Below are 15,980 nucleotides of genomic sequence, written 5' to 3'. Positions count from 1 at the left end.
TTGCTAAATCATGACATGCTCGGATACAAGACATGATCCCCGATGATATCCTTTGAGAGGAGACCAGGAGCCCTTCATCCTGTCCGCTACCGTGACAAACAGCTGTTTCAATTTACGGAACGGCTTCGTTTGCTCGATATAAAAGGTCAATGCCTGCCGAATGTCCAGGGAGTGGAGCCTCTGCTCCTGGCAGTTAGCGTGAGGCTCAGAGAAAAAGACTGGAAGAAAAATGTCTTGACTGGCATGAATTTGAGAGATGACTTTAGGGAGAAAGGTCGGATGCGGCCAACGCTGCACTTTGTCTTTGTAAAAGATGGTATAAGGAGGGTCAGATGTGAGGGCCTTGAGCTTGGACACCCTTCTAACTGAAGTTATTGCGACCAGGAAAGCCACCTTCCATGCCAGATAGAGTAATGAGCATGTTGCTAAGGGCTTAAATGGAGGCCCCATCAACCTCGAAAGCACCAGATTAAGGTCCCAAGCTGGGGTCCCGAACTTGCGGGTATAACCCGTCCATTCCTTTAAGAAAATTACCCACCATCGGGTTAGTGAAGACTGAGCGGCCTGCTACTTCTGGGTGGAATGCCGAAATGGCGGCCACATGAAGTTTTATCGATGAAATTGACAAGCCTGCTGCTTTAAATGTAGCAGATAGTCCAAGATAAAGGGAATTGATGACTGCATTGGAGAGGTATGACTCTGCGAACACCAGCTCAAGAATCTCTTCCACTGGCCAAGTAGGTCGCCCTGGTGGATGGTTTACTACTGCCAGGGAGAACCTCCCTAACAGGATCTGAGCATGTGAGCTCTACCGGGTTTAACTATTCAGCTTTCAAGCCATGAGGTGGAGAGACTCGAGATTGGGATGCTGGAGCCGGCTGTGGTACTGGATGATCAGGTCCGGAATTAAAGGTAGGGTGATTGGGGTGTCCGCTGACAGCTCCAGAAGCATGGTGTACCAGTGTTGGCAGGGCCAGGCTGGCGCTATCAGTATCACTGAGGCTCCTTCCCTCCGGATCTTGAGAAGAACCTTGTGGACAAGTGGGATAGGTGGGAACGCATAGAACAGGTGGTCCTTCCAGGGAAGGAGGAACGCATCTGCACGAGAGCCCAGACTGTGATTCAGGAAGGAGCAGAAATGCAGGCACTTCCTGTTGCTCTTTGTGGTGAACAAGTCAATCTGGGGAACTCCCCACAGCTGGAAAATGTTGTTCACCACCTCCAGTCAAATGGACCATTTGTGCTTGTGGAAAGATCTGCTGAGATGGTTTGCCAGCTCGTTTTGAGATCCAGGAGTATTGAGTGGGCTAGGCAGAAGTCCCAGAGCTTTAGAGCTTCCTGACATAGGGGAGAGGCACGTGCTCCACCCTGTCTGTTTATATAAAACATCGCTGTTGTATTGTCCATCAAGACTGATATGCATCTCCCTTTCAAATGAGCTTGGAAGGTCTGGCACGCCAGATGAATTGCTCTCAGCTCCCTGACATTGATGTGAAGCGACAGCTCCACTTGGGACCAGAGGCCCTGAGTTCTGAGCTCTCCCAGGTGCACTCCCCACCCCATCACCGACACGTTGGTAACCAGACACAGCGAGGGATGCAGTTTGAAGAAGAGGACCCCTGCGCACACCACTCGCGGATCGAGCCACCACTAAAGAGACTCGAGCACCTGTGGTGAGTGTGACTACTTTGTCCAGACTCTCTTTGCCTGGTCGATACACTGATGCTAGCCAGGCCTGGAGAGGTTTGAATCTCAGCTTTGTGTGTTGTACTATGTATGTACAAGACGCCATGTGTCCAAGGAGCTTCAAACAATTCCTTGCAGTAGTAGTGGGTTATTCCCTGAAGCCTTGTATAACGTTGTGCATAGTTTGAAAATGAGACTGTAGTAAAAAAAACTCTGGCTTGTCCTGAATTTAACGTTGGCCTTTGAACTCTATTCTCTGAGTAGGAGATAGAATCGATTTTTGCACGTTCAACAGGAGACCCAGCCTATCAAATGTGGACCGTATCAAGTTGACATGTTGTTCCACTTACACCTTGGAATGGCTCTTGACCAACCAGTCATCAAGGTACGGGAATACCTGCACCTGCCTTTTTCCTCAGGAAGGCTGCTACGACTGTCATGCATTTGGTGAACACCCGAGGGGTTGGTGACAGGCCAAAGGGGAGAACTGTAAACTGATAGTGAGTGTGGCCCACTATGAATCTTAGAAACCTCCTGTGGGACAGGACTATGGAAATGTGGAAATATGCATCCTTCAAGTCAAGGATGGCATACCAATCCCCTGGATCCATCTGAAGCCCCAGATTCTGGGCCACCCTTCTGAGAAGCTCCTGGTGGGCTCTACTATTAGCTGGGGCAGGCACCGAGGATGTTCCTGCTACTGTTTCATCAGGTGAAGATGATGAGGAGGCTCGGGCTGGTAAGGGACCTTCCTGTCCGAACTCAATGCATGCCTGGTCATTGGTAAGGGCGCCCATCTCAGTGCCAACTGCAAAGCCGGTAGCAGTGCTGACGTCGGCACCGCTATAGAGCTCTCTGGCCCTGGACGGTGCTCATCCATCTGAGGCGACAGAGAGATCACCGTGAAAAGGACCCCTGGGATTGGTGGTATGCTCATGGTGTCCAAAAGGGCCACTGCGCTGGCCACGGCACGGGTAGGAAGGATTGTTCCATTTCCAAACTCTGAAGATGCAACTCCGCACGGTGCTGGCTCCTTCTAGATACACAGGACTTCGCCTCTGAGTCTGATGCTGAGGAGTCCGAGTGCACACACCATGGTGGCGCTGTGCCTGACAGTGCTGGGATGAGGGCAAGCGGTGCCACATCGTCGCTGGCTTACCCCTGGATGGCACTGGAGTTCTTTGCAGTGCTGGATGATTCCTCTCGTGTTGGTCGGGAGAGTGCGGGCCCATTAGGGCTATGAGGCCTCTGCCTGCCTCAAAGGTCTCTGGAGTGGCGGGGAGATCTAAGTCCTCCACTTGACCCTCATCCACTGGCGTGGGACTCTACGGGCCTGGAGTCAATCATATCGCCTCAGGCACAGATGAGACGGATTGGCCCGGCATGGTTGTGCTCCGCTAGCAGGCTCATGCTCAGTTATTTGAGCAGGTGAGCGCCCTCTGTCCGTCTTCCTGTGCAAGGCAGCAGTGACTGCGAGCGGTGCTGGGTTTCTGCACGTCAGGAAGTCTTCGGTGCCGGGGAGTGACGGTGCCGAGGTGACCCCAGAGTCCATCCTCGGTGCTGCAACATCCCTAATTGAAGCCGGTGCGCTACACACTGATGCTGAAGTACCAGTGGCAGGTACTGGCTCAACTCCAACTGCAGCTGCAGGGCCTGTGGTCCTTTTCCTTCTTAGTGCGGGGGTGGAATCCTCTGCAGATTTTGCCCTTATCTGTCTGGTGGGATTCCCCCAAGCACTTTAAGCAGGATCTGTGCGGGTCGCCCTTTGGCATCGGCTTTTGGCAGCCCCCACATGGCTTAAACCTTTGGAACCGAGGCATGCCCTGACCCCAGGCAGGAGAAGGGAACGGAGAAGAGAACCCTGGCTAACAAGGGGATGAGGTTCAAACTCTACACTATGCTCTACTAAAAACTATCAACTAACTGTTGAAACTATTTTCAGGTAGGAACAATGAGTACACTAGGGGATCATTTGAAAACAAGAGTGAAGAGAACGCTTCAACGACTGTCACTGGCAGTAAGAAGGAACTGGAGATGCAGTGGGTCGGTAGGGCCCTATATGCGGGACAACTCCAGGGAGCACCTGAACCGACCCGACGGTACCTCTAGGGGAAAAGCCTTCTGGTGACTGTGCACGCGGCGCGCACACACCTACTTTGAATTGATCTGAGCAAGCACTCGAAGAAGAAGAAGAAGATGTGTTCTTAACTTGGGTTAAAATGGCAGTCAAGACATAGCAACTCAGCTCAACAGCTCAAATTCAAGCCTAAAGGGCAGCCTGAGCTAGAACCGGAGCTACTAAACTGAGTTAAAAGTTTAGTTCCCATGTCTTCATTGCCGCTTTAACCAGGGTTAGCTAATCTGAGTTACAAACGCAGCTTTTTTTGCAGCGTAGGCATACCTTAAGGGTGGTATCTGTGTTGTCTTCTCTACTGTACAGCATTAATGGCACTCAATAATAAAGTATTCTAGTTTAAGAAAATATTTTCTACTTGCTCCATCTCATGTTTTCTTGATGCATTTTGGGGAACCAGAGTTACAGTATTAAGTGGTGGGAGGGCGGGGGAGGGAGCTTTGCTGCTTATTTTTCCAACAGCACCATAACTTTGCCACATTGGGTACATCCCATGCTCTCTGTTGATGTTTTTCCTGGTAGAATGTGTAGCATTCATCTGTAAAATGCAAACCATAAGACACACAACAATGTGTAACAATGTCGGGTTACCCTTGTTGCTAGAACCTTAAATTTTTGAATTTCCTGACTGGCTAACATGGCTCGCTGCAATTTTAAAATTAGATGTAAACAACTTTTTGCAATTCATATGTTTCAAATAAAATAAAAACAGTGTCATTTTTAGAATACTTTCACTGGAGTTTGAAACCACATTTCTGGGGCTTGTACTTGTACTATTGTTCATTTAACGCAGGACAAATAAACTTTAATCAACCTTTAATATCAGAAAGTAAAAGACACTGAATATTATTGCTAAATTGCAACTCAAAAGTGCTTTCTTGTCAGTAATGTGGCAAATAGAACTGATCAAAAAACATTTCAGCAGAAATTCAAACAATGAAAATTTTTGGTTCTGGTTAGAAAGTCCAAAATTCTCCACAGAAAGCAAACACGTTTTCCTTAAGTTGAAAACCCATTTTTTTGTTGAAATACTATTTAGATAGAAAACTGTTTACTTCATAACAAAGAACATAGTATAGTCCTATACATTTCTTCCTTACTTGGTATGGGCAGAACTTTGGTTGATTTTGCTCTTTGTCAAGAAAACGTTTGTCACCGTAAGCCTCTGTCATACTGTACAGAAATATTTCTCTAACAAACCTGTAAGGGTGATGTCATCATCTTCTATTATTTGCTCTTCTGCAACATCCAGGGAACTCTCAGTAATCATGTCACTGGATTCATCAACGCAAGCTAAGCCAGAATAATTGTGTAGGAGGTCTGCACTAGGAATATGTTCCACAATGACAGCAGGGAAAATGGATGGATCACCAAGCTATGAAAAAGGAGTATTAAAAGAAAACTATTTAGATTATTTCAGAACTAAATGTTTGTCTATCTGGAATATTTCAATCTTATCACATCTATAAAGTGTTACTAGTACATTGGGTTGTCAGGAACAAATATCAATCAACCAGCAATCCTTTAACATGCAAATTGGCACAGCTGCAGAAGGTGGTCATATAACAGCAAAATAATCATTAGAATTTCTAAAAGGATTACTTTGTACTGAGCAAGCATATTTATTACAGAAATAATTGAAAAACAATTAATGTATATCCCCATGACAACATTTTTACAGAGTCACTTGAATGAAGCAGCTGGAGAATCAGAAACATGTCAAGCCAAGCAACAATAATTAGAAGACGAACATTCTTTCAAAAGGCAGTCCCCCAACAGGAAGAGGTTTTCAGAAAGTGAATGTTACAACAGAGAAAAGTTTTCTAAAGCTAATCTTCTAAAAGGTCATCTACAGGAAGAGATTCACTAGCTGATGGTAGCACAGTTTGTTACACTTACTCCAAGATTTCTTTCAGCAATCTTCATACTACAAAAACATAGAACACTATTAATTTGACAAATTAAAAGGTAGGTTATGTGAGTGGGTCCTTCTGTAAACAAAACAGTGTGGATGGACTTAGGGCTAACATATACTTCAGAAGAGTACAGTATAGATTTGTGCCTAGTTCAAGCCATTTTTTTAACCATTCAAGAAAAAATCTTATGATTGTGGTCATAATCTGATCACTGTATACAGTTCAAGTTCAAGAAAAAATATATATATTCCAAGCCAATGGTTCAATATAAATGATGGCTATAAGGTCAAGTATCTCTCAGCAAAAATCCAGGAAGGGAATTATTGGTAGCACCAGGTGCCATTAAAAGTTTTGATAGGCAGGAATTAGTATTTTAAGTTATTCAGTAGTTTTTAAAAATATGTTCCAACAACAATTGTTGTTAATGGGTAATAAGACTCAAATTAAACAAAATCCCTAATATATTTCAGTGGGCTTCTACTGTTAAGAGTTCAGTAGACACAAAAGCCAATTATGAAAGTTCAGCAAGTAAGTTCCTCAAAATAAAATAACATCTACAAGAGCAATAAAATGGTCAAAAAGCAGACCTAGCTAAGGTCCCTCAAGCAGTTCTGCAAAAATTAGGAAGTGAACAGGTTAGAGCTGAGGAGAGGCCTGTCTGAACAAGAGTGACTCCAAGAGAGAAAGGGCACAAAGTCATAGCATCAGAAAAGATGACTGCTGCTAAGCAGTTCAGTAGAATAATGAGCTTCACTAAGACTTATTGCTGAACCCCAAAGAAGTGCTCTCATGTGAGTCAATAGAATCAGTCTGTGTTATTAATATTATATCAAAATGGCTCACAAAACTATTATCCCATTTAAGAACCAAGCCAGCTAATTTTCTTAATGGCACAAGACTAGATAGAAACTAACCAGTAATCTACCCTGCAGTTTCCCAAACTTTGGCCCATAGACCACTGTTGGTCTTCAGAGATCTGGCTGGTCACATGGTTTTGGGTCTATTTGTTTCCACAACAGATATGAGGGGAGTTGAAATGAAAAGCAAACAAGGCAAAGGGACAAAATAACATATTAAAAAGAGGTAAAGTCAAATTCTTTCTGTATGTTTGAAATTGCTTTATTTGTCCCAGGGTGTTATGTGATCATGAACTGGACAGTAAATGGTCTCCAAGAGGCAACTGCACTATTGAGATGTGGTCCAGGATATGAAAAAGTTTGAGATTCCCCAATATAACCAATACCAAGACATAAATGTATTGTGAAAACATGGGGAAAAATGTTAAGAGAGTATTAAGGTTGAAAAGTCAAGCACTCAAAAAATTTAAAATGCCAGAATTAAGGTTGCCTGACACAAAGGCATCCCCCTCCCACATTTCAAGTCTGTTATCCAAGGCATGAGGTATCAGAGCTTTTTAAAGCAAAGGCCATGAAAACTTTTTAACATAAGCAAACCAACTTATTTTCCCCTCACCTCATTCTCGGAAATGGCTGATTCATTTGGCTGAAATTAAAAAATGAGCCTGAGGCAGACACCTAGCATGGAAAATTTAAGCCCAAAAATTTAAAGTCTGGGAAAGTTTTAAATTAGCTTGAAAGAATTCAATTTTTTTTAATAATTTTGATGGATAATATCAATGTTTATTTTTAAGCATTTTTCCCTATATTTATCTATTTAAATTTTCAAAATTGCAGGAAATTATGCTAGGAATCAAAAAATAGGGGGTCAGATAATTATTTAATGACAGTAGACATTGAGATTAAAAAAGTTAAACTTTTATAGCCTCTAAAAACACAAATTGTCAATATCACGTCAAAATATACAAAGTAAATATCCTTAAACCAAGCAGGTTCTCAAGCAGCACTTTTCTTACTTTGCCTATCCGTAAATTTCAATTATTATCAATGGAAATATTTTTTCATCGATTTGTGTGTGTAAAGTGAAATCGACATTTACCAACAAAAATCTAATCCTTCCAAGCCTAGCTATAAGCTACTGAAAACAGGACTTTGTAGTGAGAAGTGTGGCGCAACTTTGATAACAGACAGTACTACCAGCCCCACCTATAATATATATATTGTGCAATATACCACATCCTCTCATATCATTTACTAATTCTGAACATTTCAATGGTTAAACGTAAACCCTTCCTAAATTATCAGGATTTGAAGGTCATGCCATGTTTACACAGGAAAAATAATTTCTCTAGATTTGAACAGAAGTCTTGGATTACAATTTTGAAAAGTAATGAATTATGAAGTCCCACCTACATTCAAGGGAAACTATGTTAGCCAGAATAGTTTCCAAACATTCTTCCCAGAGTAGAGCTTATATGTTTTCAACATTGCTGAGTAGGCCTTATGAATGGTGGGACCCCCAACCCAAACAAGGCAGAAGCTCAAGATGCTGGAATGGGGAGGGCAAGAGGGTGAGGAGGAAATGAAGCCTTAAACAGTCTCCTCTTCCAATTCTGTTAGAAACAGATTGTTTGATAGTCAAGTGTTCCTTCCCTTATGGTTCTGCTGTTGTACTAGCTTGGTAGCTGAAAATGTTGCTTACTTTATTTGTCCATAAGGCCAGCCCTTCTCATTAGCATCTTTCTCTATAAAAATGGTTCTGGCTCAACATGCTCTCTCTCTAATGGCCTAAATTTGTGCCACTACCTTAGCCTCCTCAGAAGCAGAAACTAAGGCACTGGTTCTCAAACTTTTGTATTGGTGACCCCTTTCACACAGTAAGCCTGTGAGTTTAACTCCCCTTATAAATTAAATTACCAGTACTTTTAAAATATTTAACTCTATTATAAATGCTGGAGGAGAAGCGGGGTTAGGGGCGGAGGCTGACAGCTCGCGACCCCCCATGTAATAACCTCACAACCCCCTGAGGGGTCACTACCCTCAGTTTGAGAACCCCTGAACTAAAGAAAGCAAGTGAACTATATTGTTGTTATTCTTCAAGGGAGTAGGTTTTAAACAATTGCTTTGCTTCAGAAGAATAAATCCAAAGAAACGCTTTTTACTAAAAATAAGGAAGAGTATTTACAATTTAGAAACAATTTTTGTGTAAATGAAATTCTTGTCCAGAGCTTTCTAAGGTCCCATCTACACTGCACAGTAGAAGTTATAGTGCTGTGGAACCTGGCTACAATAGGTCAGTCATCTGTTCATTTTTAAAATATCTTCAGTCTTGCACTATCAACAGGACTGAACCATATTTTGATAGTTACTGAACTGTACTGCAGCCTTGAATTTTAGCAGTCTGTAGGATTGCTCAGGAACATGGTTTAGCACAACCTACAATTGTGTTCTGACCATGCCTGGGGACTACTGTCCCGAATACACCACCATGGTACACCTCTACCTCGATATAACGCTGTCCTCGGGAGCCAAAAAATCTTACCGTGTTATAGGTGAAACCGCGTTATATCGAACTTGCTTTGATCCACCGGACTGCGCAGCCCCGCCCCCCCGGAGCACTGCTTTACTGCGTTATATCCGAATTCGTGTTATATTGGGTCGCGTTATATCGGGGTAGAGGTGTAGTTGTAACTAAATATCCCCAACATCTCTCTCACCTATAGAAGTTGGTCCAATAAAAGATATTACTTCACCCACCTCTCTCAAATATCCTGGGATTGATATGGTTACAACTACACTGCATATCCCAACATACTAATTTATACAGTGCCAAAAGACAGTATTAGGATAATTCTTAGTTTTGCCCTATGCTTAAATAACTATTTGAGGAACTTAGTGACACACACTGTTCAGGAAGGAAAAGGTGAACGTAATGAAAAAAGTAAGCTGGAGGATATAGAAAATTATTAGTAATAGCCATGCTGTCATATGGTAAGTGAAGTTGATTTAAATAAATTATAGTGTTAGAAGAGTAGGAGTAAAAATCAGCAACACTTTTAGTGGCATTTAAAAAAAAAACACGACTACCACTTTTTGGGTTTGCATACTGATAAGATGCAAAGTAAAGGTTTTCTTTCCTGCAATATTAAGAATAGGAAGCTTACAGCAAATATTCTGTAATTACTCACAGAAAATATATGTACACTTGTAGGCTTTAGTGAAAAATGAAACTTTGTAAAAGGAGTTTTTTGTTATTGCCAAAATTCCTTTTTTACATTGACTGTACTTGCAAATTTCATCAATAAAATTTCGTCCACCCTCTCCCCCCACACGAAGTTCTATTGAAATATACTGATATGAAAGTGACAAGAGAAAGAGGCAATTTCATCTCAGATTTTCCATACCCTTCTCAATAATATAACTGGAGGAAAAGTATTTGGATCCCAATAGAATAGAAGATTGAAACTACTAGTAGTTGTGTTATTTTAAGTCACAGGAGCAACTTTGTACAAATTATGAATAGCAGAAGTCGTCTGATAGAATTACTAGTCAGAGATGCTCTCCTTCCTTGATGGAGACTGCCTGTGAAATCAGAAGAGTCAGCTTCTGACAAGGTGTCCACCATACCTAGGCACGTGAGAGATTAACAGGTCTCACAGCAGCTTCTGGGGAGCAGATAAATGTGGTGTGTTCCCCATGGAACTGGAAGCCCATGAAGGGAGACCTGAACCATGTCTTCCTAGGAGCTTTCTGAATATAGGAGTCCTCCTCATATAGAAACTGACTTCCGTTCCATCAGCCCTGCCAAAGACAATCCAGCCTTCCAAATTGACCCACAGCCAGATTATCAATCCCAGGAAAGTGGGAAGGGGACTGAGAATCTGGCTGAAAGATACTCTTCATGGAGATAGAGAGTAAAACTTACTGCCCGATCCAGAGGCCCTGTGACACTGGAGTTGAGAGGGGAGAGAGGAAGTGGCTATATGCAAAGTAAAGTAGACTAATGAGGGCGGATTGGAATTGGGCCAAAAGGTGGAGAAAATCAGTCCCCACTAACTTGACTGCACTGTTCTGTGAATCTGTGCCATGGCATCTCAAAACAATTGACAGGCCACCTGCCAGGCAATGAGACTGAACTTTCTGAGGTCCTCCCTCTCTCTTGGAGGAGTGTGAAGGGCCAAAAGTGGCAGTCAGGGAGTAAAGAAATTGTAAGGGATAGCACCAGGTCTGATCCACAAGCACTACCAGACCTAGTGTACCCTTGGGAAGGTACTGTGGCTGCCAAAATGCAACTGTTTCAAGCCTGGAACTTCCTAACCAACTGCAAGGCAGTGAAGGAATGGGAGGGAGGGAGAGAGAGAGAGAGAGAGAGAGAGGTCATAGAGTAAGACCAGAAGGGACCAACATGTCATCTAGTATGTCTTCCTGTATGGCACAGGCATCAACACCACCCAACAACCAAAATTAGACTGAAGTAACACAGCCCCTGGGAGAACAGACTATTATGTGCCACAGGCAGGAACTGTGGTAGGGAGCATATCTGCCAGAATTGGAGCCTCTACAACGGGGGTGGGCAAACTACTGCCCGGGGGCCACATCCGCCCCTCCAGATGTTTTATTCTGGCCCTCGAGCTCCCGTCAGGGAGTGGGGTCGGGGGCTTGCCCTGCTCTGCCCGGCTCCTGGAAGCAGTGGCATGTCCCCCCTTGGCTCCTACGCATGGGGCAGCCAGGGGGCTCCGCACACCGCCCCAAGCGCTGTCCCCGCAACTCCCATTGGCCAGGAACCACGGCCAATGGGAGCTGCAGTGGCAGCGTCTGCAGACAGGGCAGCGTGCAGAGCTGCCTGGCTGCGCCTCCGCGTAGGAGTTGGATGGGGGACATGATGCTGCTTCTGCGAGCTGCTTGAGGTAAGTGCTGCCCAGAGCCAGCACCCCTGCCCCCTCCTGCGCCCCAACCCCCGCCTCAGCCCTGATTCCCCTCCTGCCCTCGAACTCCTCAGTCCCAGCCCAAAGCATCCTCCTGCACCCCTTACCTCTCATCCCCAGCCCAGAGCCCGCACCCCCAGCTGGAGCCCTCATCCCCTCCCGCACCCCAACCCTCAATTTTGTGAGCATTCATGGCCCACCATACAATTTCCATACCCAGATGTGGCCCTCGGGCTAAAAAGTTTGCCCACCCCTGCTCTAGAAGGTGCAGCATAGTTTCAGACTCATGGTACTCCATGCAGAAACAGAATCATCCCTATTTAAGCAGGAACTGTTCTGTGTAGCCACAGAGTCTGTAATCCTATTAGTAGAGTAAGCACAAGCTAAGCCACCCCATTCTCAAGCCTGTGAAGAAGTTTTTATGCTATTTGAGCATGGTCACACTTGCACACTCCAAAAAGGACCATTGAGAAAGCAAAACAAAACAAAACAAAAAAAGAGCATTTCCTAAACAGAAATGGACAAAGCTGGTAAGGAAATAAATCCTATTTCCTGTTCATGTGGAGTCATTTGTTCAAATCCCACCTCTAGCACCATCGGACACTGGCTGAGCTGAGTTACATTTGCAAATAAATGACTCATAAGTTGATTTTAAGTGTTGAAGTAAGACAATAAAAGAAATAAAATAAGAATGAGTTATAACTTCCCAAAAGTACTGAAAACAGCCAGAATCTAGACACTCTAGACACGTCATGCGTCTGACGAAGTGGGTATTCACCCATGAAAGCTTATGCTCCAATACATCTGTTAGTCTTAAAGGTGCCACAGGACACTCTGTTGCTTTTTACAGATCCAGACTAACACGGCTACCCCTCTGATACTTAAGAATCTAGACACTGAAACTTTCTCTGAAACAGTCTCCCTCTCTACATTCCAGACAGAAAATGGACTCTAAACTAAGTGTTAAGAGCTTTTAAAACAGGAAAATTCCTTATATTGTTTCAATCCCTAAATTCTAATATTCAAAAACACAGCAAAAATAATTTTTTAAAAATTAAATTGGGTGACACCAATACTCAAAGCTCAGCTAGAAAAAAAAATCTTTGTTAGACTAATAAAAATATTTTCAGGGCTACAACTTTCTAATTGCCAGCCCTGGACATATAAACAGAAATATCAATTTTATCCATCACAGAAATCAAAACCCTTAGCAATTCTGTATATAATTAACTACCTCCCTGGTCTTACCACATGATCCCTCTGGTTTATACATTCTAATACAGCATTTTTTTTGGTAACAATATAATATGACACGTCCATATTCAATTTCCACTTTAGCCACTCAGATCTTTTTCTGTAGAAGAGAGTCCCTTTTTATAAGATTCATTCTCATAAATCAGCCATCTCTAGATTTATCCCCATCTCTATCAATTGAGCTAAAATCTCCCAGGTTTGGAAGGAACTTGCAGCAAAGTATTCTCAATAAGTGATCATTGGCATTATAGAGTTCACTTTTTCCCATTAGTCTGTCATAGCCTTAATTGGGTCACTTTCAGGGCATGCTACAAGACTGTTTTCCTAGGCTTTTTCTAGCATAGGATTTATTGGGCTTCCAAAGTGAATGCCAGGGAGGCATTTGTTCTGAGGTTGAAGAACTCTTAAGGGAGGTTTATATTGCCCTCTTGAAATATTTGATCATGTTCTTTATATGTTATGCCTATTTCCATTTGTCTACATCAAAACATATTTAAACAGAGCAAAAACATGCCAGATTCATTTCTTCTCTACGAAGTTGGAATGAAGCATCCTTTCCTTCCTCAGCATTCTCCTCTGCCATTGGCTGGGAAAGTGAGAACAACAATAAATAATGCTAATAAATAAGGCTTGCTTTCCACTAAGTTTATGGAATTGCAATATTTGAATCCCTGGGCTGTCATGAACTCTGGAAAAATACAGGGAAGGAAGTTACATTGCCAGAACTTCCATCCAAAATTGAGTAAGCAGTTCAAACTCAAGTTTCATTGGAAGCATGTGACAGTGAGTGACAGCAGATGTTAGCCAATCAAAGCCCTTTAGGTAGGTCATGTTTTAAAAAAAAAAAAAAAAAAAAAAAAAAAAAAAAAAAAAAAAAAAAAAAAGAAAAAAAAAAAAAAAAAAAAAAAAAAAAAAAAAAAAAAAAAAAAAAAAGCCATAAGCATGATTACAAAACCAGAAGCATTGTAGAAGGAGAGGGGATAGGTGCTTTTCACACAGAACTTTTAGAAGATATTATGGACTGGATAGACAGTAACAGTGTTTAACAGCATTTTGAAAACTGCCTCCCTGTAATAATGCCTTGCTAACAAATACAAATCTTACCTTTAACAGGCATTTGAAATCTCTTAAGAGCAGTTGCCCTCTTCCCTCCATAAGTATGATTATTATAATTTGCATTTAAGGAATCCTTCACTATAGTGTCAAGGCAGATTTTACATCATTTAGACACAGGGCTTGGCTTAGATAACTAATTGAGAGAATGGTTTGAAGGGGATGGAGGGTTTTTTTTTGTAATGTGACAGACACTAGCCTAAATAAATTATTGGAGTTTAAATTGCTAGTTGCATTTTTGAGTAGCTGACAAAACCCTATAATAATACAGTTCAGAAAATAACCCATAACATACATATGGTATCCAAGATAACCTTCTGGTGGTTTTTCTGGCCATCTGTGGAGTAGCACCCTCCCCATATTTATAATCTTATCCAAGTGTATTGGAAGGGTTAAAAAGACTGCTAAATACTAGGGCTTTGGAATTCTGCATCTACCAATGGGATCTACTGGCACAGATCTGCTAACAATGAAGAAATGGTCTCTTCAATACCACAGAAGTCACAAGGTCATGACTACCAAGCACGAACTATTTTCTGCTTTGTTCACAAACACTGCATGAAGCAACAGTGAACTTTCGAAACCGTGCTAACATTTTCTGTGGTAATAATGATTTCAATGCTTAGTTAAAAAAAAAAAAAAAAAAAAAGAGGGGGACATTTTTTCTGATATTTTTAGAATACGCACATCACTGACAAACTAATATAGCTTCTTTTTTTATCTCATACCTGTTGCTCATCCTCCATGACGTTGCTGGCAAATTCAAACACGAGCTCATTCTGTTGTACAACTGCTGCCATAATAAAGCATTCCCAGGTCTCAGTTCCACAGAAGAAGAAAAATGCTCTCAAATGTAAAGGAATGGAGACTGTTTCCAAGATCCAGTCAGGCAGGAAAACACGATTATGAAATGAACCAGGTGTCTGGGCCAATAATTCCTGGACAGCCAATCTTCCTGGGTTCTTCCCTGCTCAAAGATAAACAAACCCGGGGAAACCTTTCCTGAAATGTCCTCAGTTAGATAACCTTTCAACCCTGAAAAACAAAAATATTACAATGAATAAGTAGTTGCCTTAACTGTACAGCACAGCCATAAAAGTTTGTTCAGCGTAATAAAGAGATCCACATCTACATCACATAAAGTCAGACTCTCCCGTATCTTTAGAGATCTTATTTTTACAGATAAGAACATGTTTAATTTAGTGTGCTTCATAAACAGTTCAGTTTGTTTCACCAAGTGGGACATGAGTTTCAAAGTGTATCAGATTAAAATAAAAATAAAAGTAGCATACTGACAAGTAAAAACAAAAAAAGATAATTTAAATACAATAGTTATTGACATTTTATTTTTCACTTGATACACAGCATGCAGCTCCCATACTTGTTAATGAAGTATCTAAGAGAAAATTCAAGGCAAAATATAAAATCCCAGAGCAATCTAATAAGTTATTGGATATAGCAGGTACTATTGTTTTCTCCTCCTCATTTGCTGGCCCAATTTTGAAAAGTTGTTATTTTGCCAGTTAAATGGATGATTCACTTTATCTTGGTTAACTCCTAAAGCATAGACTAGATAAAACAAATACATACTCCTTTTTAACTAATCCTTCTAAAATCCAAAAAGCCCTGGAGTTCTCACACTAAGCAGCCTCTCTTTTTAAAATGTACTGTAAATGTATCCTTATCTCTAGCACAGGCTTGCAAGCAACAGGAAGGAAACAGCACTGACCACGTCATGGCAAATTAGAACATGCAAAAAACTGCACGCTACAATAGCAAAAAACAGAAATGCAACTTAGGAATGTAAACAGCTTCATTGGAGGGATATGTGCTTACAACTCCCACGTTCTAATTTATTCAGCTGCAATAAAAGGTAGAGGCAGCTGAAATGGGCTCAAAGTGATAAGCTGTATCACATTTTTTTCAAATGGGACATAAAATGTGATCTTATTTATATGACTCATATATTAAGTAAACTGATAAGAAAAAGCTGAGAAACGTTTTTAAAATATAGCCCAAGATTTTCAAGAAATAGGTGCATAAAGCTAGATGCCTAAGTCCATATTTAGTGCCTAAATATGGATTTTGGACCCTA

At 41.8% G+C, this 15,980-nt stretch overlaps 1 protein-coding gene across 2 annotated transcripts in view; it reads right to left on the bottom strand.

Moving 5' to 3' along the window:
• The window catches only part of LOC112103183 (ETS-related transcription factor Elf-1), a 51,965-nt gene extending 37,058 nt beyond the window's left edge, over positions 1-14,907 (bottom strand). For both annotated transcript variants that reach the window (XM_029914200.1, XM_029914109.1), the window contains exons 1-2: positions 14,614-14,907; positions 5,021-5,195 (exon numbers count right to left, since the gene is read on the bottom strand). In XM_029914200.1, the coding sequence (XP_029770060.1) occupies positions 5,021-5,195; positions 14,614-14,685 (247 nt within the window). In that variant the 5' untranslated portion in view covers positions 14,686-14,907. The remainder of the gene's footprint in view (positions 1-5,020; positions 5,196-14,613) is intronic.
• Positions 14,908-15,980: the final 1,073 nt, after the last annotated feature.

Source organism: Terrapene carolina, unplaced genomic scaffold (assembly GCF_002925995.2).
Source record: "Terrapene carolina triunguis isolate 2854851 unplaced genomic scaffold, T_m_triunguis-2.0 Scaffold17, whole genome shotgun sequence".
In the NCBI taxonomy this organism is placed as follows: Eukaryota; Metazoa; Chordata; order Testudines; family Emydidae; genus Terrapene; species Terrapene triunguis.
This window is presented reverse-complemented; position numbering and strand designations above follow the sequence as displayed.